This window comes from Boleophthalmus pectinirostris, unplaced genomic scaffold (genome assembly GCF_026225935.1).
Source record: "Boleophthalmus pectinirostris isolate CB_2022bp ecotype Guang Dong unplaced genomic scaffold, ASM2622593v1 HiC_scaffold_3, whole genome shotgun sequence".
Classification (NCBI taxonomy): Eukaryota; Metazoa; Chordata; class Actinopteri; order Gobiiformes; family Gobiidae; genus Boleophthalmus; species Boleophthalmus pectinirostris.
In genome coordinates, this window is record NW_026571299.1 from 18,629,607 (window position 1) to 18,654,307 (window position 24,701).

At 40.5% G+C, this 24,701-nt stretch overlaps 3 protein-coding genes across 4 annotated transcripts in view; 2 read left to right on the top strand and 1 right to left on the bottom strand.

Annotated features, from left to right (window-relative positions):
- The window catches only part of LOC110165754 (receptor-type tyrosine-protein phosphatase gamma-like), a 144,093-nt gene extending 135,458 nt beyond the window's left edge, over positions 1 to 8,635 (top strand). The window contains exons 24-29 of the mRNA XM_055160306.1: positions 69 to 145; positions 2,780 to 2,908; positions 3,981 to 4,127; positions 4,774 to 4,916; positions 7,125 to 7,260; positions 7,468 to 8,635. Coding sequence (XP_055016281.1) covers positions 69 to 145; positions 2,780 to 2,908; positions 3,981 to 4,127; positions 4,774 to 4,916; positions 7,125 to 7,260; positions 7,468 to 7,584 — 749 coding nt within the window. The 3' untranslated portion in view covers positions 7,585 to 8,635. The remainder of the gene's footprint in view (positions 1 to 68; positions 146 to 2,779; positions 2,909 to 3,980; positions 4,128 to 4,773; positions 4,917 to 7,124; positions 7,261 to 7,467) is intronic.
- Positions 8,636 to 11,126: 2,491 nt separating this feature from the next.
- Positions 11,127 to 20,055, top strand: cep15 (centrosomal protein 15). Of its 2 annotated transcripts, none has more exons than XM_055160913.1 (5): positions 11,127 to 11,286; positions 11,476 to 11,599; positions 11,662 to 11,730; positions 11,789 to 11,976; positions 13,572 to 20,055. In XM_055160913.1, exons 1-5 carry the CDS (start codon positions 11,258 to 11,260, stop codon positions 13,600 to 13,602), a joined length of 441 nt encoding a protein of 146 aa, XP_055016888.1. In that variant the 5' UTR covers positions 11,127 to 11,257; the 3' UTR covers positions 13,603 to 20,055. The 2 variants fall into 2 exon arrangements, with proteins under 2 accessions (XP_055016888.1, XP_055016889.1); XM_055160914.1 differs by having other exon boundaries at positions 11,223 to 11,286; positions 11,450 to 11,599.
- fezf2 (FEZ family zinc finger 2) lies at positions 19,712 to 22,726 on the bottom strand. Its single transcript, XM_020931023.1, has 4 exons — positions 22,037 to 22,726; positions 21,656 to 21,790; positions 21,435 to 21,567; positions 19,712 to 19,962 (listed from the first exon to the last, which is right to left on the bottom strand). The coding sequence occupies exons 1-4, from the start codon at positions 22,724 to 22,726 to the stop codon at positions 19,712 to 19,714; spliced, it is 1,209 nt and encodes a 402-aa protein (XP_020786682.1).
- Between the last annotated feature and the right edge of the window lie 1,975 nt (positions 22,727 to 24,701).

A 24,701-nucleotide genomic window follows, 5' to 3' on the forward strand; every position in this document is an offset into this window, starting at 1 on the left:
TGATGGCATTGCTTCTGACAGTATGAATGGAGACTAATGCGAGCCCGTCTCTTTGTGTTTGTGTACAGCGGAGAGAGCCAGGGTCGGACTTGCACCTTTGCCCGGGTTGAAAGACACAGACTACATCAATGCCTCTTATATTATGGTTAGTCTTTTGTTTCTTTGTCTGTTATCAATTTATTTATTTTTTGTCAGGGGCCATCACCTGCTTGTCATTGCTCTGCCTGGAATGTTCCACAGTATAATATTAAATAGCTCTACCTTATATTCATTCAAAAACAAGTAGTTTTATAGTTCAATACAAGGGTGTAGGTTTGCATAGGGACAGTGGGGACATGTCACAACCAATATTTGGGGAAGACAAAATAGTTCCTACCAATTTTTATTTTTAACTTTTATTTTAATAAACATTTTAATATTCAGACAGAGTGATGTCATTAGTGGAGCCAGGAGCCTAAACTTGGGGGAAGCGGCAGGACAGTGCCAGCATACGAAGATGGCGGCTTGAGCAGGCATGAGTGAAGACGCTGCACCAAACTTTAAAAAAACTTTTCAAAAGGAACTTACTTGGCTTCATTTTCAGTTAAAATGAGTCGTTGCGGAAAAAGAGCGGCTATCACCACAAGTACACCTCCCAAACAGAGCCCTACTTGTGCACTGTTAACAGTCAGACTCTACTGACAATATTCCATGGAAAAATGTTTAGACATTACCTCACAAATATCTATCACCAACAAGCAAAGGAAAATCTGCTACAAACTTCTACATTGTTGTTATCCGCTAAAGAATCATCTTAGAAGGGCAATAGACACAAACTGTACATTTCGCGAACTGAAAAATGAAACCACCTCTCACTTATTTTGGACCTCCCCAGACGCCGTATGTTTTTGGAAAGTTTTTGGAAAATTCATAAAACATATACGCAACTTCTTATCCCATTTTACCCTTTCTTATAAAGATGTGCCATTTGGTTTTTGCCGTGTGCATCATACGAAAAGTAAACAATATTATATAATTAATATGTTAATCAAGTAACCTATCAGTTGGTTTCATGTGAATGAAGTTGCCTTTCCACAGATCTGACCTGGTCTGGTTTGGTCTCCATGAAGATAGAAAGGTTTACTGCCATACTGTAAAACATTCCAGACAAAGCAATAACATCTCCAAGGAGAAAAGCATAAAGCATCTTTACAGAAACAAAAAAAAATAAACATAGCTGGTGTACACTCTTCCCCCTTTGCCTGTGATCCAGAATATATACTTCTCCATTATTTTACAAAGATGTGAATCTGGTCACTAGTGCATCTCCCCGAGTTCAGATGGGCATGATTGATGTGTGTATTGATTAGATTGTCAGGGACACATGGTCTGTCTGAATCAAAACAAATATGGCTGCGTACAAGGAAAAAAGTAAAAACAAACCACAACAGGTTGAAAAACACTGTGGATTTCTGCAGAACCAATGAGCAAAGCACTAAACTTTTAATCTGAAGTGAGAGTTTCTGTTTTTATGCAAAATGAGGGTGACCAATGAACTCTGCATGTACAAAATCACACGCATTACTGACATAAACAAATCTGATTTCCCCGTCATGTTTGAAGTCTGGATTGAGGTGAGAGCAGGGCGATGACCAGACTGATATAAAAAATACACAGAGATATCGTTCTGGACTAGCCACGCAACTTCCACTATTTCACAAAAACATGGTACAGGCCAACAACATCAAGCTAAATAAAGTGATGCAATCTACAAGTAAAATGAAATCAATGCATTTATTCAGAATCCAGACATGTTTTTAGATGTTACCTGTGTCTTAGGTGAAGGTTTTAGGTTAAACAAAAAATGATCCCAGTTTGTATATTTATCATGTTATCTTCCTGTTAAGTATAAACATCACAGGAAGCAGCCTCTGAACTATAGTTTATCCAGTCTTTAAGTTCAGGACATAGAGAAAAAAAAACAAAAAACTTTGAATCCATGCACCTCAAAAGAAAAGGAGAATGATCATACATTACCAGTCAAAACTTTGGACTCTCTCTCTCTTGAGTGTTTTTTTTAATATATATCTTTACTACTTTCTAGATTTGACATACATACAGAAGACATTTAATATATGAAGTAAGATAAATGGAATTATCTTATTATGTAAATTATGTTATGTAAAAAAAAAAAAAAAATGAATAATCAATTTCTCAAATTAGTCACCCTTTGCTTTGTCAAAAAAATATATATCTATACTAAATAATTCCATATATGTTGCTTCATATTTGGGATGGGACAATAAACAATAAAATATTTTATTGTGATTAAAAGGGTAGACGATAATCGTAACAACATTTTAAATAATTGTGATAATTGCCAACAAAGATAATCACCATAAATCCCCAGAATGCACAGAAAAACAATACTTCTTCATGTTTTCTTCTAGATAATTATTTTTTTCACTTGCACTTACGAAGTACAACACTATGGAACCTATTCATAATATTCAAATGATCATTATTCATATTAATAACATTTTTAAACTGTCAACAACTTCCATAGTTATTGTGATATAATTGTTAATTGTAGTTATCTTGGCCATGTTAATCGTGACCTTTATATATTTGATGTCTTCTATATGCATCTAAAATGTAGGAAGTAGCAAGGGGGGGAACGAGACGGTGAGTTCAAACTTTTGCCTGGCTGAGTGTATATTTACTACATTGTGTTTATGTAATATTGCTCTGATGATCTGTCTGAGTTCTGTTGACCTTTTTTGATGTGCTGTTTTTGCAGGGTTACTATCGCAGTAATGAGTTCATCATTACCCAGCATCCCCTCCCACACACCACTAAAGACTTCTGGAGAATGATCTGGGACCATAATGCACAAATTATTGTTATGCTGCCTGCAGATAATAGCCTGGTAAGCCCATCGCAGACACACCCAGACTTCACTAAACACAGGCTGTCTATAGCATTATCAGCGGCACACTCCTCACTCCATTATTATGCCCTGTACACAAACAGAGGTTATGTCACTCTATATCATAATATTAGATTTGTTTAGTTTTAACAGGGAAATGCCAAATGCAATGAATGTCTTTCTTTGTTAAGATTTCAGTGTATTGATAATAATAATCTAATGCCATGTCCATAGAGATGCATTAGTCAAAACAATATTACTACATTGTTACATTAAATACAGATTAAGACAAACACTGTAAAACTCCCTTGGTTTAACAGTAGGCTAGATCGTTGTGACCCTCAGGTGGGTGATATGCGCCTGATCTATTGTTGTGCTCTCCTCCTGTACCCAGACTGGGACGTGGTACAAAAACGCAGACAGGCCCACCAATGTTATTAGAAATGTTCAAATGTTGAGACATGTTTCGTATCATTTTTAATCATTTTGTAATTATTTTATTGACTATTTTGTTCCAATATTGCTGGTTCAATTGAATCTTGAAAAGAAAAAGAAATGGGCTACCTTTAATGTCCAAACGAGTGACTTATGGATCCTTTTATTGCTGGTTCAATGACGTTTTTCATTGTTTAAAACTTGAGTAATACTAATTGTTCAGAGAGACACAATCACTCAGTCAGCAATAAAATATCCTCATTAATGTTCAATAATGGTCAACTCCACCTTTATTTAGTGATTTACAAATAATGTGTATTGACTTAGGTCGTGAAGGACTTTGAAAATATGGGTCCCAAGAAAAAAGTTTGGGGAACACTGGGCTAGATTACACAGTCCCAGGCTCTAGAGGGGCAACCTTACCCAAGCGCATACTTTTTAAAACTCATTCAAGATTTGGCAGCCATGTTGCAGTAGTAATATTATTATTTGTACAATTTATTATTATAAATTTCCTTTTTTAATTAAAAAAAGTAATTAACTACCCCTCATGACAATATAGTCAAAAAGGACTACAGAAGGATTACTGAGCTTGTGTATGGAATAGAGGTGACAGTTGTTGTTTTTAATTTTCCAGGCTGAGGATGAGTTTGTGTACTGGCCCAGTCGAGAAGAGTCCATCAACTGTGAGGCGTTTACTGTCACTCTGATCAGTGAGGAACAACTCTGTCTGTCCAATGAGGAGCAACTCAGCATCCACCATTTTATTCTGGAAGCCACACAAGTATGACATTTAATAATAACTTCAATTACTATTACTACTACTTGTAGTTTAAGACCACAATTTAATCAAATGTAACAAATGATAATTGGTTCACTAGTTAATAATACAGTAGTATTATTTTTTGTATTTATTACACATCATCTAATTCCATATTCTTAGAACGTTCTCCAGCTGATTTGCCATTAAGTAACATTTCTCTTTAATAAACTGTGGTAACACACACACTATAATGACTGCATTTTAATTAGCCTTTATCACACATGAAAGACTTAATTCAAATAGTTTATTATGATGACGAATGATGTGGGCCCAGTAACTACTTTGATGAATACCATAATTACTGCAAATGCTAATTCAGCTACAGCAACAAGATATGAATTAGTTACCCAGTATGAATCATTTTTTGACGTAATTTGTTCATTTGTTATTATAAAATGTTACCAACAATAATATCTACATGAACAGAACAAGAATAAACTTCAACTTAGACTTTATTGATCCACAAGGGAAATAACTTGGACACTTACTTAAATACTACTAGAATATGGTTATATGGTATGGTATTTCAAAATGCATGTACAGAGATGATGTAACGCATCACCAGAGCATGAAATGTAACTTTGATGTGATCTGTTTGCTCCACCAGGATGACTATGTTTTAGAAGTGCGACATTTTCAGTGCCCCAGGTGGCCCAACCCTGACGCCCCGCTCAGCTGCACCTTTGAACTGATCAACGTGATCAAAGAGGAGTCAGCCAACAGAGAGGGGCCCACCATCGTGCACGACGAGTATGTGTCTTCACAACTCAGCATCACAGTCAAAGCCACTTATTTCCTGGAGGATTTAGTCTTGAAGGTCCCATAGTACATGAAATTGACTCTTGGAGATTTACAATTCCACATCTGAAATCAGCCAAATGATTCTAGTGACAGTGTATGGACTCAGTGGAGCACTTCATGTATCACCACATGACCGATTTTGTTTTGTTTTATTTCTTTCACACATGTTTAACACACACATTCTGCTTTTTTTTTTCACAAATGTTTTATTAAGATTTTATATATTGAAACATAAACAACATTGTTATTATACAAAAAATAAATAAATACATACATTGAGACCCTCCCCCCACCCTAAAACACACAGTTCACTCAATTTGAATTATGATTTGTACATGTCAAAATTCTTTACAATGTGCCAAAAATGGCAACCAAATAGCTTTAAAGTTTTCCTTTAGATGTGTAGCTCAACTTCTCCAGTGCTAAACTGCTGGACATTAGTTTAATCCACTGGTTTACTCTGGGCCTCTCCATTTGCTTCCAGTTGAGAGCAATAACATGTTTGGCCTGCAATAAACCAAAAATAACAAGCTTCTTTCTATTTAAATTAACACTAAAGCTGTTGGGGAAGATGTGTAGTATGCAGAGTTTACAATCCAATGGCATCTCAACTTCAATTAAATCTGAAATTACAGTAGTGACCTCTTTCCAAAACAGTTGGAGTTCTTCACAATGCCACATACAATGAAAAAGGCTCCCTGTCACACTTTATGCAATCATCAGGAATATTTGGATTAAAATGGTGAAGTTTTATGGGTGTAATATAAGTCCAAAACAACCATTTGTACTGCAGCAACATGAATCTGGTGTTTGTTTTTGTGCACAAATCCTGCATATTTAGGCTCAAACAGAAAGCACTCCACCACCTTGTGACGCCACATGATAGTACAAGAAGTGTTCCACTGTGTTTTGGATTTCAGACCTGGAATTGCCAAATTCTCCTGAACTTAAGGTAAAAGGTAACTTGAAAACTACAGCTTCATGACATCTCAAGGTGGAACAAGGTTGAGCTTTGGAGATGTAAACAAACTAATAATAAAGGGTTACTCAAACATGTGTAAACAAAACCAACTCTGGGTATGTTTTTGAGGAGGTAACAACATTATGACACGGCGTAAAGCTCATAAGAATCCATTTTGCGCAATGTAGGACCTTTAACAGGAAACTGGTGTAAGCTCTTGTATTAGCCTATGTAGCCGTGAAATGCACACTTAACTGTTACTTCACCAGCACATCAGTATATATATTATCCTTCGGTTCAACACGTGTCAGACCTCTCCACCCCCCCCCCAGAAACTGTCCAATTACACCTAATCAAAGCGTCTTTAGTATTGACCGACATTAGCGCTGGAGAATGACACTCTAATCCACAAGCCCCCTCATGTTTATTCATCGGAATAATGGAGATTGCTTGTCGCATCCTCTAGAAGCAAAGTGACTAATTGATCTCTTCATCTGGTTGCTATGGCGCAGGCAGCCACAGCACCTCAGAGAGTGTCAGTTAGAGCCCTGGCCTAATTGCGTGCGTGCTCATTACTCAACCAGGCATGGGTTGTTAGCGGTGGATTCAGCCCTGCTCCTGACAGAATGCTAATGAAAACAGGAGTGGTTACAATGTGAAGGTGACCCCGGAGCTAGCATGTCTGTGGCTGTCATCCATACATTTTGACTCACTGTTGATAAGAGCAGTGAAAAAAATGGAAACTGATGAATTTGGAAGCTGTTTTAGTAAAAGATTTTTCAAAATAGTTCATGAGTTTTTAAATAAGTCCAGCAACAGTGTGTCAATTTATAATAAAGCTTCATCTTGGATACATTAGAACTCTATACTTTGTGTCACACTGAGAACTCCTAACTCGGGTACTAGATAAATAAGTGTTACTTTAGTAGTATAGTGTCAGTTATTAATCGCATTCTTCATTTTACTGATATTGAGCCTCAAAATCCTCCAAAACATGCTTAAAGATCACATTTTAAAACAAATACTACATCCAATTTTACAGTCTATATAAAATCTGAAATCATTACAGGTACCGCCTAGTTCCCGTACTGCTGCTTGGGAAAACATTGCACTAGACAACCAAGGTGTAACTGACTGAATGTAACTGAGATAAAGCTCTGTTTTCACACTTGTTTTTTCCATTGTTGTGTGTGCAGGCTGGGCGCGCTGTCTGCAGGGCTGCTCTGTGCTCTCACCACTCTGTCTCAGCAGCTGGAGTGTGAAGGCCTCGTAGATGTTTATCAAGTGGCCAAGATGATCAACCTCATGAGGCCTGGAGTCTTCACTAATGTTGTGAGTTTACAACTTCTACAATGCAACACTGGCCTCTGTAGGGTTACAGCTTTCAGGGTATTTTTTTTATTGTGCAGATCTATTGGTTTGACCGTCTACAACGTATTAAGATACTACTACATTATACTGAAACACAAATATAAGTAATTTCTGTTTTCTTTTATAGTAACTCTTATTTTAACACATTAAATGTTGGTTGTGTTGCAGGAGCAGTACGAGTTCCTGTACAGAGCTGTGCTCAGCCTGGTCTCCAGTCAGGACGGTGCGGGGCCCACAGACATTCGGGGAACACAGTCTGTCACAGACAAGGCCCAGAGTGTGTAGGCTCTGCTCCGACACAGGGTCCCACACAGGAGGGAACTCCCCCTCTACTATTGTGGACAAGACTTTTTGAGGCCTTTTTGCCAGACTCTTGGTTAAAATAACCTGATTACTTTTTTACACTGAAAAGTTTTTGATATTTATTTTTTTCGCCATTTTATGTCAAAAAGTTCTCCTACTGAAGAGTCAGCTCCTGCGCTTTTCAGTTCAATGACAGTAGGCAACGAGAAACACTTTTGTCTGTTCTTGTTTGCACTAAAACGTCAGTGTTACTGCCTCTACTACAGTCTCTTGGATCTCATTCACTCCAGCTGGTTTAACATTCCATGGCCTTGGACTTTAAGTAACTGTTTCTGGAAACCCTTGCTCATCCTGCCACCTGCTGGTGGAAAACGGTGTTGCCTGACATCTCCAGAGTCACACAGCTCTCACACACTCCCTGGCCATTTTATTAGAGACACATGTTTATTGTCACTCATATCTAATCATCCTACAGAACAGGACCTCAATGCCTTTATACATACATAAGAACACCAAACTAAACCCTCACCACAGACTCACCTTTCCAGCCTATAGCAGCACAGGGGAGCTTCCCTTTGTAGGATAATTAACCTGGAACATGTTAAACCCTGTGCTGGCCTGACCTACCATTCTGAATGCAAGCATGTGATTGGCTGACCTGCCTTGATGCACTGAATCATTCATTAGCCATACCAACTCTTCACTATAAAATCTACATAAGACTGGATATGCATCATATTGCTCCTGCCTCCTGTAAGTCCATAATAAAGTGCTCATATGTTGTCTCAAATCAAGTGGCCAATGAATGTATGTCATTGTTCTAAGAGAGAGATCACACTTTTACATTCTGGTACTCATCACTTAGTTCTTCTGTTAACACTTCTGCATTTAGTCTCATCCACATTGGGAAATCTTAGGTGGTGTAACAACTGCTACTGTGAAATTCTTATTTGTTTGTATAATTCATAATATGCTTTTTAATATATGGTGATACTGTATGTATACATATATAAATATATCCTTATCATAATAACTCTGTGATTTTGTACATGTTCTTTGTGGCCGCCCACCTGAGACCACAGCAGAATTCACGAGCTCAGACGTGTCCTGCGCTGCTTTGCCATCCAAACTCATTCTGGAATATTTTATTATTCAACATAAAGAAATTATGATGCAACTACTGTTTTCAGACAGACAAGCACAGATTCAGAGCTAAAACTGGTGTAGGAAACATTTGGTGAAAGGGTTAGAATCTATAGGTATGGAGATGACCTATGTAACTTTTCTGATGGTTATGTCACCTGCTTGTCTCCATGGAGATTGTATAGCTTTGCCTGGACCTTTCCATGGCATGCCATTTAACCATCTTGCTTTTTTTTTCATTTACAGGTGTTTTAATTCTAAAATAATATGTTAAATAAATGCATTTTCACCATGTGCAGGGTTGTATCTCCATAGATCTGACTTGTAACTCAGCTGAGTGGTTTTACCTGCTTGCCTCCCTAGAGATTAATATTTTAATGCCATAATGTGGAACATCCCAGGGAACACAATATGATGCTGATTAAGATAAGCATGTGGCAAACCGTTGACAGGAAAAGTTACATAGTCCAGTTGTTAAACTGCAGCCTACCAGTCTTTGGCCAGTAGTCAGACCTGGTTTAGTTCTGATTAAGTCCTGGTATAGTCACTGATTTCTACAATATAATATATACTCTATCAGTGTCTCATATCAATATGCAATTCTTATTACATTGTACACGTGACTTGGATTTTTTTTTTTTATTTAGAGAAACATTTGTTAGTTTAGAGAGGCCAAATGTGTCCAAAATTGTGTTACAGTTGTCAGCACTTGAACAAGAAACTTTTATTCAGATTTGTTCCCCTTGTTTCCATTTGTTTTCCCGGCTGGTATGTTCTGTATCTGTGCTTGTAATTTCTTTTGACCTTGAGGCCTTGTGTACATGCAAACCCACCCTTTGATTCTAGTATGTGGTAGGTTTAAGGTCCAAAGTAATACTATGACCAGACACTATCCTGTACCTCTGTGATTGATGGCGTCAGGTGGCTCGTGTTTTTGATTTGAATAAAAAACTTGATTCCCCTCAGCACAAAAATGGAGAAAATATGTTGTCAAGATTTTGGAAACCTTTTTACCAAAGACTTAAAGGTTTTGGCCTCCTCTGATCACAACAGTATATCTGTATTTGTACTAGTGTGCTTTCCACAGGTATTCACTTCAAGTCATCACTCATTATTGTTATGTATGAAGAATGTGGGGAATGATGGCAGTAATAATAAACATAAACAACATTTGAAGGGGAAATATCATTCTTGATTTATGAATACATTTACAATACAAACCAGATCAGACTAGTGGTTACATGTGATATGTGTATGCAATAACTATAGCCTAAATATAGCTCAAGCTACTTGAAAATCCAGGGTCAAGATGTCTAAAGTGGGTAACAAATTGATATATAAACTCTTTTTGAGTCATTCTTTCTACTGTCCAAACTATGAACCGAGGACCAAATTCAGCCATCAGACTAATTGGTTGTTCATTCTAACCTGTTATAAATGCACGTATTTGAATTATTCACTGTATTGACCATCACTCTGTGACCCTCAATTGGCCCGTCGCATGTCCAGCCTCTGATGAAAAAAGTTTGGACATCCTTGGAAAATCACTGTAATTGTTTATTTGATTTTGATCACATTTCTAGTGTTATCCCTGAGTCCAGAGCTGTCTGTGTGAAGACAGAAGGGTCCTCACTGTTTGAACAAAGATAAACAGAGAGGACGCACAGGGAGGGGACATAAGACAGAGCCACATGTCCACTCAGAGACTGAGAGGCACACAGCACTCTTCTCACTCTGACCATGATGAAGACTGAAGAGCTCCTTTCAGCTGTTCAGCTGCACGACAGAGAAAGAGGATGATGGAGACCAACCAGATCCAGACCAAAACTGAACTCAGGTGGTCTATCCCCCAAATAGGCACCAGTTACAGCACCAGAGACAAGTGCCACTGCAAACACTGGGATCATGTCAGGAAGTGAAAGGATGAAACAGAGATTCTATTTAGCATAAACGAGGACAAACGCAGTCAAAGTCACAATACATCTACTAAAAAACATAGAAAACAATAAGATACTCAACAACAAGAAATGTACATCTCACTTGTTAAAAGCCACTTAAAACAGGTACGTTTTTAGGAGTGATTTAAAAACAGCTACAGACTCCTGTTTTATCTCTAATGGCAAATTGTTGCTTAGTCTTTTTGTGCAGATAGAGGGCAGCAAAAATCACCCATACATTGCTATGGAAACAACCAACGCTCAAAGTTCCTGCCCAAAGTTTCACTGAAGTAAAGGAGGGCAAAAGATCCTTTCAAAATAAACCCGCACCTGTTTGGAAAAGTGCGCACTCAGCACTGTGCAGTACACACAATCTGCGGATGACTTTGTAATGTATTAAAGAAGCAAACACGTCGTTTGTTCAGCATTTGCCAGACGTTCAATGGTTAGCCTCGTTAAATGCTTCACTTCCGTGTAAAACAGCACAAGTCTACTGTACTTGCTGTAACATTGACGCATCTAAGAGTCGACGTTGCTTTTCAGGAAATGAAGACGACTTCTCAACTCTGAGACTGATGGAATTAGCCGTTAAATATGAACAAATGTAAGTCACAATGCGCATGATCTTATCATCTTTAAAGGAAATTTTGAGAGAAACGGCGCGTGACACTCAGGGAAAAGTCCATAAACCAAATAAGCCCACTTCTCGCGCGCACGGCCTGGTTCCAAATTGTAGGATATGTAAGCATTGACTACGTTTTGTTAAGGTATTTTATGTATCTGTAACGTGAAGTATACAGAGGAGACGTGCACTGCTGGAGCAGATGGAGGAGCGCAGACTGAAGCTGAGAGACCTTCGGCACCAGCACAGAGAGAGGAGTGAAGCTGCCCACCGCAGGAACCAAAAACTATTACAGGTTACTTTTATTAAAGCAATACATGTTTTAGGTGCAGAAATGATAGGTTCTTCTCAATACAGGAACTGGAGACTCTAGAGCATAATCTGAGAGAGGCGCAGCTGCCATCCTCATCAGAGCAGGAGCTGGAGGTAACAGAACAGTCCAGTCACTGTGTTTGTGTTGATCTCTGACACGTGTTTATTCCAGAGCAGATACTGGGCGTCTGTGGAGGAGTCTATCCCAGCCTGGGAGCATCTTCTGCTGGGTAAAAGTCCCCACCACCCCACTGATGCTGCACCAGCTGGAGGAGCAAAACACAAACGCAGAAGAACCAAAGACATAGGTCTGCCCCCTCTGCCTGGCCCGGCCAGCCAGACTAGCTCTTCTAAAAGAAAGTAAGAGGGGCTGCCTTGCTTAATGCATGTACTCTGGTACAATATTCAAAATCTTTTTATTACAGTAACAGAATTAAACCACTAGAGGGAGCCCATGTTACAGACAAGAAAGTACTTCCTTACGCTAGTTAAGATAAAATGTATTACACCAAGTGTGTGTGTGTTTTGAGTGGTGGTTCACCTGTGACCCGATGATGAGGGCCTGCTCCTCCAGGACCCCCTCCTCACTTAACCCATAATTGTGGTGATCAGTGCAGGCCTGACACAGAGTGGCGGCTTGACAAATGCGATCACCCACACAGAGGGGATGAGGGGGCAGTGCTTGGCAGCTGCCCGGGCTCCTCAGCTGGGACCAGTCCTGCTGGGCCTCAGGCAGAGAGCTCATAGCCGCTGGCCACTGGTGACCGCAGCAGTCTGGGCTGTTATGGACTGTGGAGGGGGGTGTGAGGGAGTGGGACAGGGCAAGTGCACAGAGGTCAAGGGCAGTATTTAAAAAGGGGGAGGGGCAGGGGGGCAGGAGGGTGTGATGTGTGACAGGACAGGCTTCAGGCTGAACAAGCAAGTGCATCTGTGGGTCCAGTACTGGGTGACCTCTGCAGAAATGACCATACATTTTACCTGTAAATTCTGCTGTAAATACTGTAAAGAATTTCTGTATATCAAATCTATTAATATATGTATTCATCTCTAAGTCATTTGTTTGTTTTACACACCACAAACATGCGTCTCTAAATTATTTCATCACACATCTGTTGGTGATGCCCCATTCAAGTGCGCTTGACATAACTCCTGGTTTCCATTCCCCTGCTCCACGGCCCTGGAGTGTGGAGCTTTGTGATTATGCAATAGCACCGAGAGGCTGAGTCCTGCTGTGATGCTCCATAGATAATGGCGGGGCCTAGAGTCCTGTAAATGGTTAAGTGTAGCCTGCAGTTGATTGGATAATGGATAATTGCAGACTGTGTTTCATTGCTATGCTTCGCTGTCACAGGGGCAGAGGGGCAGCCTGCTCGCTCTCACCACAGTCTGTTTGGAGTCTAATGAATCTCAAACATGGATGTCGTATGTTGTCTTTTCCACAGAAGCAGAGGAGGGGGTGTTGTGTGATTGTAGCTCACAACTACTGTAATACCACTACTACAGTTAATATATCAGCTACAAGATTAGAGAAAATGTTGTTTGGAAGGTATGCTAAATTATCATATCAAGAAAAACAAAGAATATATAAAAGTATACAGTGATGTTTAGTATTTTAACCTCAAATGAGACATTTAGAAGCACATTTTAACACATCTGAATATTAAATATATTATGTCATTATCATTATTGACCATTCCTAAAACGTATTTAGATTTACGTTTTGTCAATACCACCCTGCTATTTCATTCTCACTACTTCATTATGTTATGAAACTCTAAACCTCTCATACACTCCAATAAAATCACTTAGAATTTTTTTTTTTTTTCTCCCCATTCACAGAAAAGTCAATCAAATTATCTCACTATATACATGCATGCAGACTTCCTATAGGACGTAACATGAAAATCCTTTGCTTCACAGGCTTTAATACACTCCCTCCTCCTCTGTGCTTTCAGAATGCTCACAGCGGTTGGCAGGGCTGGCTGAATTCCACTTTAGAGCCTATATCGATCGAGCTTGGGCGGATGTCTTTCTACCGTAGCCTGCTAAAGTCTGGTTGTGTGGTGCTATTCACATTGACTGTTGCAATAAGTAGGCTAAGAGTGTGTGTGTACATAGGCCTTTTGTTCTGATTGATTTCTGTTCAGTTTTAGATGCACATGTTGTCTGCAGCTCTTCTTTGCTAGGCTAATGAAGTCCCTGATTGGTCTTTAATCAGTGGACTTTTGCGCACGGCAGTCTCAGTCACAGTCGGAGTTAGCTTGTGTGTACCAAAAGGCAAAATAAACCCTTTCTTTGTGTCTGAAGTGTAAATACCACAGACCCAATGCATCAAACATGGGGTTTGCAGAAAGAATATCATGCGGTATTGTTGTTACATACATACATACATATATACATACTAACATACATACAAATAAACATACATACATACATACATATATTCATGACTTTCTGAAATGAGTGACAAAAAATACTGCACTTTGTCATGATATTCTAATTTTTTGAGATGTACCTATACTGGGGAGTACTTGCATCGGAGACCGCTGAGAATACCAGGTGCCACAATGGAGCAGTAGGGGCTCTAGTGCACACTGAAGTTGTGTCTTTCAGCAAAACACTTCAGTTCACCCACCTTGTCTAGTAGGTATATAACGATATACAAATCTCAAGGTACAATAATATCACAATATGCATTTCACAGTGATGCAGATTGGCAGTCTCACTTCTGTCAGTCTACCCCAGGGCAGCTGTGACTACAATAGCATCTTACCATCACCAAGTAGGTATCTGTACTTTATTTTTATATTTTAAGGTGAATACTTTCTTGTGCTTTACTACATTTGAGAGCAGGTCAGGATCTGTACTTTCTGCTCCACTATGTTTTAAATTGGACTGAAAGTATTTTTTTATTATACTTTAAGATCTGTTGAAAAGGAAGAGGGGTTATTTTTAGCACATTAATAGTTTGAGCAAACAAAAATATACAAATAAAAACAGCTTGGGAAAAAATATTAATTAATTTGTTTCTGTTGAAAAAGATTTGCACAAATCTTTATCAAAATCAATACATTTGCAGTTTATTAGATCTCAATCTGCACAAAATATTTAATATAATATTTTTTATTACTAAAGTACATAAACTGGTACTATAATACTATAGTACTTTCTTCATGTGATACTTTTGCTTTTACCTGAGTTTTGTTGTTGCTTGTTTGTTTTGTTTTTTTGCTCCAGTCTCTATACAAAAAAATCAAGCACTTCTTCCACCACTGGTATAAATATATAAAATCCAAAGGTTTATTATTATTTGTAGTAGTATTTTACACTAAGCAACAACTGCTCTTTGATTTAGTTATCAGGTCAGACGTTCTGTTAATGTTTATTTTCTTGGTGATTTGTATATTGTGTCCTGCAGATGAAAGGAGGAATAGCTAAATTAGACTTAGACACAGACACAGACTTGATACACAAGAGCAATTATTTAGACATAGTAGCTCACAATATAATGTAGTAACACATGTGCAAGAAGTATTAATGAGTAAAGTTAAGGGCTTCTGAGATATGGGGGGAAGGGCCAGAGGAGCCTCCCACCAGAGTCGTGTGAGGTCAAAGAGATTTGTAGTGACCGGACATCCCAGATCTACTCCCCCTGTGCATTATGGGACTCAGGGACAGAGCATGTGTGCGCGCTCAGTGCACAGAAGACAGAGCCAGATCAGAGCTGGACAAAGAGACACACAATAATGAGCTTGTAATTAGCTTTGCAGGATCTACGTTTTAATAGAATATCTCCTTTTTGCATTACATAACCACCACTCATTTTAGTCTATTTCATTAAAGCGTTTCCCATTGTCCGAAATAACAATATGTTTAGTTTTATATCTACAAACTTGAGGTTTGTGTGTCTGTGTTGGAGCTCCTTAGTCATAACTGAAAACTGTACTGTAACTGATTGTTGTGCGTAGTTATTTGTAAAATATTCTGAATTTTAAACTATAAGACCATTTAGAAGAGTTTTTCTGAAGTTTAAAAAACTGTGGAAATATTAACTTGGCCTTATGAAATGATTCCGTAGTTTGGTATTGTCATTTAGCACAGAGCAGCCTTTTTGTGACATCAGTTTAAAACGACAGGTTATAAACCTGCAACAGTGAGGTGTGTGAGTGTGGATGCTCCTGAGTACCTGGTTCTCACACACAGCACACATGCTGCTGCTCAGAGCTCACATCATGTGATCAGTGTTGTTCAACATAACGTCTTAAATAGTTCTCTTGTATTGAGCCCAGTCTTTGGGTGGATGTGAGAGGAGCAGCTCAGAGCAGAGCTCATTAACCCCTCACTCCTCACAATAGAGCGCAGCTTATTGTGGCCGGGCTGAGAGGACTCTAACGAGGCCGGAGGGGGCCCAGGCGGGCAGCTTCTGAGCAGCTTTTGAGCTGCTCCTGCTCAATATTTGTCTCAACTACTGCAAACCTATAACAAACATGTGAACAAGGCATGGAACAAGAGGACAGCCTTTTGTGAGCGATGCTCTGAGTGACATCTGTCTGCTCTGTGCATAAAACATTAACATGTTTTAGTGTGGAAACATCTATAAGTTATATTGAATAATTCAACTTTGCAATCGGCATTTTGTGGCAGGCTGACATGATTTGAAATAACATTGAAGTATATAATATTACAAAAACACTGCAAATGTATTTACAGATATATTTTTAAAATGATATTCCATGTTAACTAATACCACAGTCACATCTGTTTTCTATAGAAAATGTAAAGCAGTTCTTTATTAGTCTTCCAGCTCTGATGGTGCAGGCAGCAGCTGAAGTGGACAATGGTGCTGCTCAGATGTTGTGGGAAAGTGGCTCCGTGGCCCTCACACCCCTCCGGATAAAAAGCTGCTAACTGGGGATGCTTTAATTGGAGTTTCATGTGGGCTAAACTGAGGGGAAACTGATGTAAGTTAACATTTGGTAGACTTAATTGGTCCTTTTCACGGAGCGCTCCTCATCAGGCACTTGTGCGCGCCGCTAAAGCTCCCCGCTAATCTCCATTTACCACCAATTCAGCGTGCACAAAAGTCCTGCTCTTTCTTCTCTTCCTGTCCCGGCCAGACTTTGTGCTGGCGCAGATTCACTGAGGTGGGGGTTGTTCAGGGATGGCCTCTTGTTGTTGACAGATGATTACTGTGGGGGGCCATGTACGAGCCCCCTCCTCTCCTCACGTGCACACGCCTCATCAAAGCTACGTGCACGCTGCTGCTCAGATGTGTAGGGCTGCAGGGAAAAGGCCAGTCTGGGTTCACATCACTGCAGTGGACACAAACGCTTTGTCACATTATTATATTACCCACTTCCACTGATTAGAAGACTAATATTTGTTTGTTATTATCTCAAAGTGTACACTGAAGTAGTGTTGCCACAATACCATTTTTTTTAACTCAGTGTAGACACAAAGGAACAGACTTGATGCTCCATAACATTTTTGATGCCACTTTAACAAAATACAACCTGTTTTTGTTAATAGAATGTATTTTTCACAAACTAATGTGTACCATGTGTTTTTAATACTACTAGTAATACTACAAGACTATTCCGCAACTATTCAGGAAAGGTAAAATTTTGTGTTATTTATGGGATTCTTTTCATTATTGACATTTCTTCAAAAGAGTATCTAGTAAACTTTTGAACGTTTGACACATTTGTGATTTGTTTCAATTCAAGAATACAACACTAATCATGTTACTATATCAAAGTCCTTCTCTTCCCTAGTTAGTTGTGAATGCTATTATTTTGAACAGGATCATGTTTTCCTTTGTTTCATGACATGTGAACAGTCTAATATTAATTGTAATCAACATTATGTTATTTTGGATGTAAAGTTTAAGCGGTGATATAGTGCAGTGTGGTCATGCTAAACAGCAGTGATGAAGATGCAGTAGAAAGTACAATCTGGTACATAAATACATGTACATAAATACACATATTGTTGAACATTTGGGAACATTTATAATACATTTATTTATTATTATAGAATCACCACCCCACATCATCTGCATGCCTGAAGCTTTGTTGCACACATACTACTGCATTTTGTGTCTCTTGACTCTTTTAGCCTCTGTATCAAATAATGCTCACTTGTCACGAGGTGGTGCTGTTTCCCTGCATGCCCGTGTAGTCAATAAGCTTTTGGTACAACTTCTATTTTAAAACATTTGATATAAATATTCCTACTTCTGTGGTCATTTAATAAAGTCTTAGCAGATGTAACATTCATATTATGTTGGCTATTAGATTGCAGACATTTTGTTGTTTTATCAACAGAAAATGAGGAACTGCCTACTTTTACTTTTAAACAGACAAAGGTGGTGAAAATCTAGACTATGCAGGCTTAATAAAAAATCAATACAGCGTGATATTCTGCAAAACCCATGGCTATTCCTGACTATAGTAAACGCCTCGCCAGAACGTGCTGCGATATTTTCTTTTGCTTTTCGTTTGGCTTAATTAAAATATTTAAAACTCACGCAACTGACGATCACTTTATCTGTGTGCCTTTATCCGTTTTGCCTTTCTCATTCCCCCATGTGCCCAGACCCGTGATGCTCCGTTAGTTCACCGCGAGAGCGCGTGTGGCAGGCAAAACTGCGCGTGCATGTGCCGGGCTACCGCAGACCGGCTGCTGAGCGCGCGCTTAATTGGCTGTTAATAGAAAGCGCGCCATTGGGGAGCACGGAGCGCGCTCTTGGTGAATGTGTGCAGGGAGACTGAGGGATAATATTGTTCCAGGGGCCGTGCGCGGAATACACCGGGCCCCATTAGGACGGGCCCTGAGGACGAGCGGCCCGAGTGCTCGATTAGTGCGCGCTGCCAGCCGCCTCACGAGGCCGGTTAGCTCTTTAATGCAATTCTGTGTGAAGTGTCCGCTCTTCATCATTTGCACCATTACCACACTCGAGAGTAAATGTTGGATTATTAAGATCGTGTCTGTCAATAAATATGGAGCCGGGGTCTGCGCCCGTAATAACCGGAACACGAGCGAATAATCACCTCGACAGCCGAACAGTTGCCTATATTTGTGTAGCTCCATCACGCTACTTTGTCTTTTCCAGAGCAAGACGTTTGGTAAAGGAAAAGCACCAATTAAACACAGTTGTAGTTCATACATTACGCACATACAGGCCGATCTTAATACCTGAACTATACCCAGTTACGTGCGTCTTTTTTCTTGGTCTCGGTAAAGTCTAATCACTCTGAGGGTCAAAGCGTCCAAATGACTGGAGATGATTTTCAATATGTGATTACCAAGTCAATATTTACTTTTTACGCATGCCATATAATCTGATTTAGGTTTGGATTTTTGAGCGTGGCTTGCGTGAATTAACATGTTTTGTTCTGTAATTAAAAAGTCTAATATTTACTATAAATAATTGGAACATCAGTATTTCTTTTACAGACACCAACAAGTTCATTCATCAGTTCACGCCTATCAAACACCAGACTTTTCCCTATACCCAAAAACATTATTTATTATAAACTCTAGGACGATTTTATCCCGCAGATTAGACCTAAAACTGATGACCGATCTCAAAAATCTCGTTTTATTCACAAAAAAGACAACCATCTAATTTTTTACTATACTTTTTTATTACATTTTCAAAAACTGCAAACAGTGTCTCCCACATTCATGTTTAATATAATTTATTCATTCACATTATGTTTGTGAAATATACATTGTGGCGATGTGCTTCTAAGAGCTTTTAAATAACATTTCATTTCTTTTATTTGTACAAGTGGTCTACTCAGTCTATGTCTACACCAACGCTTTTCACTTTTAAAGGCAAAATCTGTCTCCAGCTGTTGCATTGTGGGAAAAATGCATCGTACAGTTTATCAGAATGTACTGCATTTGTCCAAAATTACTCCTGATCCTTTTTGCGTCTGCCACCACAGCGAAATAAATGAAAAGACATTGCGTAGAAGTATAGCTTAAGAGCTCCAGTCCTTTTTGCATAGAGGTGGGGTAGATTTGGCATATATAGTCCTTTATTGCCTTCCCTCCCTCCCCCGTGCACAGCTGTGGAAATGCCCGTTCAACTGGGCAGGTCCCGGGCACCCTCCGTGTTCACCGAGTAGCTGTTGTCATGGAGTTTGCGTATGTGTTTCTTGAGGTCAAAGTTGCGGCAGAAGCCCTTTCCGCAGGTGGAGCAGGTGAAGGGCTTCTTGTCATTGTGCGTGTGCATGTGGAAGGTCAGGTTGTAGATCTGGTGGAAGGCCTTGTTACAGATGGAGCACTTGTACTGCTTCTCCCCGCTGTGCGTCAGCTTGTGGTTCTTGTAGTTCCCTGTGGGAGAGGGGCAGTCCAGAGTCAGCACAGAGAAGAGCCAAAAACAACAGAGCAATAGAAGAAATAAAAGTAATAATAAAAAGTAATAAAAGACACCACACCATCATCCAGTTGTGTACTGTATTGTGTATTTTATTTACCTGTTTTATGTTTTTAACTTGTCCTGTACAGTGTCCTTGGGTGTTTTGAAAGGTGCTCATAAGTCAAATTATTATTATTATTATTAAAGAAGCCTCATGAAAGAAGCATTAGTTTTGTTTGTTTGTTTGTTTGTTTTGTTTTGTTTTGTTTTATGTTTTGTTTTGCATAGTGCAGTTTTTCAGACATTCATTATAAACATGAGTGGTCCGGCTCATGAGGATCTATAAAATAAATAATTGTTACATTATGTGCCTCCTGTATTTTTTTATATGAATCATTTTTTTTTTTTATATCAATCTTTTGACATTTTTGGCGAGGCACTAATAGTTTGAATATATTAGCCAACACTGGAATTTTATTTAGACACATTTTCCCAAATTTTGCTCATCTAATGCATCCATATTTATTTCATTATTTATTTACAATACAAAATATATTTATGTTTATACATCTGTGCTGTCAAAAAGGCTCTTTCCACCTTCTCATAATTTGTTTCTATTAAATAGCAATATCCTTGGCTTGACGTCTCTTTTATTATTATTATTATTATTATTATTATTATTATTATTATTATTATTATTATTATATTCGCCTATTGTTATTATTTAGTTTTAAATCTATGAGGATGACAACATTTTTGGTAAATACTGCTGTATTGCTCTGGCTCATTGTTAATCTGAGCTTTGGTCACAAGAGTCAAGAAGTTGTCAAACTTTTTCAAAATCAAGCTCCACAAAAGCCCGACTCCCGTCGTAGCGGGGTCTGGCAGCTGACCCAGAGCAAATGCACCCGTCCTGGAGCGGGATTAGTCCATGGACATGACATGTCCTATTTCCAATGAGCGTGTCATCACCATTGCCCGCAATTACCTCTCTATTTACTGGGCTTTTATAGAGAAGAGCGCCAGCATATGGTCCCCAGCCCCGGCATTCCATCACATCCGCTGCCCAGAGAGAGTCTTCACAGACCGGCCAGTGCTTTGTCCCGCGGACGCCTGTTCCAATTCAACAAGCTCAGCGCGAACAGAAGAACGGGTTTGCTTTAACTGCGTAATCGGAATTTGAGATTTTTATTTTATTTTTTTGACCTTAATGCATTTGCATTTATCGCTTTAACAACCCTAACCCTGACCCGCTTTTTTCCCCTTTAATTTATGCAGTTTTATTTCAGTAATTCTTAAGTATAAACATATTAAATGGTGGTTAAAATGAATGACTGAATGAAATGAGTTCACTGAATAGTAGGCTATTATAGGCCCATTTTAACTGTATGATGCCTTAAAAAAGTGACTGATTAACAGCGAGCTGCTTTTAAAAAGTGGAGCCTACCTTTTTGGTGGAAGCCTTTGCCGCAGAACTCGCAGACGAAGGGCTTGTATCCAGCGTGGATGCGCACGTGCGTGTTGAGCGTGGAGCTCCTGTTGAACGCCTTCCCGCACTGGTTACACTTGTGAGGCTTCTCCTGTGGGCACACGGGCATTACACTTATTATAGACACAAGAGACATTATTAGAGCGATCCGGAGCGGAGCAGACTGGAGCCGCTCTCACCTGTGTGTGGATGATCTTGTGCCTGCACAGAGTGCTGGCCTGACGGAAGCCCTTCCCGCACACTTTACAGACGAAAGGCCGCGCGCCCGTGTGCACGGGCATGTGTCTGGTCAGGTTGTAGTGCGCGTTGAAGACCTGCGTAAGGATACAGGTTATTTACACAGCACACTCATCCATATGAGGGAAACAATGTTGTCAATATCTATCCTTTCTATCAGTGTTGGATTTATAAATGAATAAAATACTGACAGTGAAGCCGTGACCAGCACGTGCCACATTAGCTGGGCTTAAATCAGACAGAACACTCGCCCGTGCGTAAAACACAGTTAACTTAGCCTCTCTGTTGAATTAAAGTTATTTAGATCTTGTTATGTCTCGTACCTTGCCACACACTTCACAAGTGAAATTCTTGGGCTTCCCATCGGCGCTGGTGTTGTTTACTTTGCTGTGCGTCTTGTTGGTGGTCTTGTCCGCGCTCAGACTGTGGTCCTTGACTATCTGGTCCAACTGTCCGGGGAGATGCTCCTTATGCGGGTATTGTGGTGTTGGCAATTTGTCCGTAGAAAGTTTGGCGCTGTCACGCAGCAGTAACCTTTGGTGCGCAGCCAAAGAGGCCTGTGACCAGGGCCCGGCTAAAAGCTCGTGCTGCGGGTACGCAGACTCCAGGTAATTAAGGTAGTAGAGAGAGCCAGGCACGGCCACGGCCTGGTGCAGCACCTGCGGTTTGACCACGCGGCTGGATGAAAGCAGCGGCTGTTTCAGACTGGAGTCCGGTTTGGCACACGCGCTGCAGTTGGTCTTGCCACAGAGCGCGCCCCTGACGCTGGCCCGCCAGAGCTCGGAGTAGTTCATGAGGCGACAGGAATGAAGCTCGTAGCCCAGTGGTGGCAGTGGGATCATGCACGGGATGGGAGCGCAGAGTCCGAGCAGCGGGCGGCCATCCTCCGCAGGTCGAGGCTCCGCGCTCTTGGACATAATCCGGTCTATAGAGAAGGCCAGGCTCTTAGGGGCCCCAGCACCTGCAGTCCGGCCACATGATGTGACGGAGTCCAATGACCCCGAGGAGGCCATGTCCGTTTCCAGAGCTGGAAAAGTGCAGGACCTGAAGAAATCCGCTCCGCTGTCAGACCTGCACCTGGTCTGAACTCACTGAGCAACAGCAGGCCTGCACATCACAGCATCAGCATGCGCGCGCCTCGGTGTCCCGTGGCTGTGTCCTCTGAGCGCGTTGACAGGGAGCCTTGGGCCCGGTGGAGGCTGTGGAGATGGTGGGATCAGGTGTGTAACCAGTCTGAAGCAGAGACACTCTGACAGAGGGACTGACAACAGTGAGTGAGTGTAAGGCAATGCCGAAAGTCTTGGCGCAGCACTGGACTCGCTCTTTAATGTAGGCATACTGTGTCACATGGCTCAGCCCCGCCCCTGGACCCGAGCTTCGGCAGGATCCGCCCCTAATGCTGGATTGTGGGGACAGCGACACACACACACACACCATTATGAGCCCTTCATTATGACTGGAAGCACATTATTATCATTAACCAAGTTTATGAATAGTATATGGGACTTTTATACCTATTTATTCTCTTTAAAACATGGCTCGCTATATAAACAAATAGGCCGACGTTAGGCCCACGTGTCTCTCTTTAACAGGCCACAGGTATTTTAGGTATATACGGACTGTCACTGCTGCACTTGTAACACTGGACTCTATAATGACTTATAGGGAGCTTATAGAATAACTAGCCTGCAACTCCACCTGTTAGAGACTTGTTTGGCTCAGTGAAATGCACTTGCCCCCTCTCTCTTCAGTAAAGCAGTGATTGCGCGCGGCGGCCCGGGCTCGGCTCTGTAAAAGACCAGGCTTTTCACTCACAGTCTGTAAAGCTCGGCGTGAAGCGGCTCTGCTGTTTTCTGAGGCCGGCGCGGAGTGCGGATTACACAGAGTACGGACTAATGAAAGAAAAGGCTTTGCTCTAAAGAGGCGCACAAGGAGTCCACAGGAATCCACTGCGCAGAGCTGTGAACAGTACGCAGCCCAGCCAACAAAGCCTCTTAATTTGATGTATTTGCAGGCCATTTCACCCGACGCAGGCAACGACAACACACACTTTTCACGCATTTGAGCTCTGTTCTGCGTGGTTTGTGCCAATGATCACAGAACGTGCATCAGAAAGTGTATTATAATAAAAAGAACAGGATAGGCCTGATGATCTAGGCCTAAATCCAAATGGCTCCACATATTTTCATTCTTGTAAAAGAGCCATAGGCCTGAATAATACTGCCCAAATCACAATTCATAATGAAATGACCATTGGGAGTACATTTAGAAACCACAACTCAACAAAATACAAACACAAAAAGATTTGCAAATAGCCTACTTTTTGTAACACATTCTTTAAAACAAGCAGCTGTTATGAAGCCTGTCTTTAAAAAAGTGTGACAAATATGAGTCCGAATGAGGGCTGTTATCCAGTCTGCTCCTGAGCTGAAGTGGGATGCTCCTGTAGGAGCCTGTAAGTGGAGGATGACTGGTTTACCTAAGACCTACAGACTTAGTCTATTAGGCCCAGCATGGTGCAGCCCCATGACATTAGTTTTCCTGTTAATAACCCTAAAAAACATCCCTGCTCTGTTTTGTTTCCACCTGTGGCTCTGCATGGAGGGATTAACTGTTGTCCCAGCTCCACTCATATGGTAATGGACCAAAAAAAAAAAAAGCCCCATTCCAGTGGATTCAGACACAACTCCCAGCTCATCCACACAATCAACATTATCCTATTGCAGTGACCAGGCTCCTCATTCAGCTCACACTGCAATTAGGCCTACTCTGATTAGAGCTCGTCGCCCACAGGCAACACTTCGGCAGACAACATTTCTGCTCCAACTGCTGTTTCTGCTTCCAAGTTAGAAGTTATGTCTATTTAACCAAAAAGAAAATGAGCACTGCGTAACATTTCTAGTGGAGGGTCCGCCACCTGCTTGTCTCCATGGAAATGGTATTGCTTTGTCTACAATGTTCCACAGTATATATTAAACCAATCTATCA

What these genes read in the sequence shown, in the direction of transcription:
- cep15 (XM_055160913.1), top strand. Translation starts at nt 11,258, where the DNA reads ATGGAATTAGCCGTTAAATATGAACAAAT. An exon ending in GGAACCAAAAACTATTACAG is followed by an intron (nt 11,600 to 11,661) that starts GTTACTTTTATT and finishes TTCTCAATACAG; the next exon opens with GAACTGGAGACTCTAGAGCA. An exon ending in ACTAGCTCTTCTAAAAGAAA is followed by an intron (nt 11,977 to 13,571) that starts GTAAGAGGGGCT and finishes CTGTGCTTTCAG; the next exon opens with AATGCTCACAGCGGTTGGCA.
- fezf2 (XM_020931023.1), bottom strand. Translation starts at nt 22,726, where the DNA reads ATGGCCTCCTCGGGGTCATTGGACTCCGTCACATCATGTGGCCGGACT. An exon ending in CTTGTGAAGTGTGTGGCAAG is followed by an intron (nt 21,791 to 22,036) that starts GTACGAGACATA and finishes ATCCTTACGCAG; the next exon opens with GTCTTCAACGCGCACTACAA. An exon ending in ACAAGATCATCCACACACAG is followed by an intron (nt 21,568 to 21,655) that starts GTGAGAGCGGCT and finishes GTGTGCCCACAG; the next exon opens with GAGAAGCCTCACAAGTGTAA.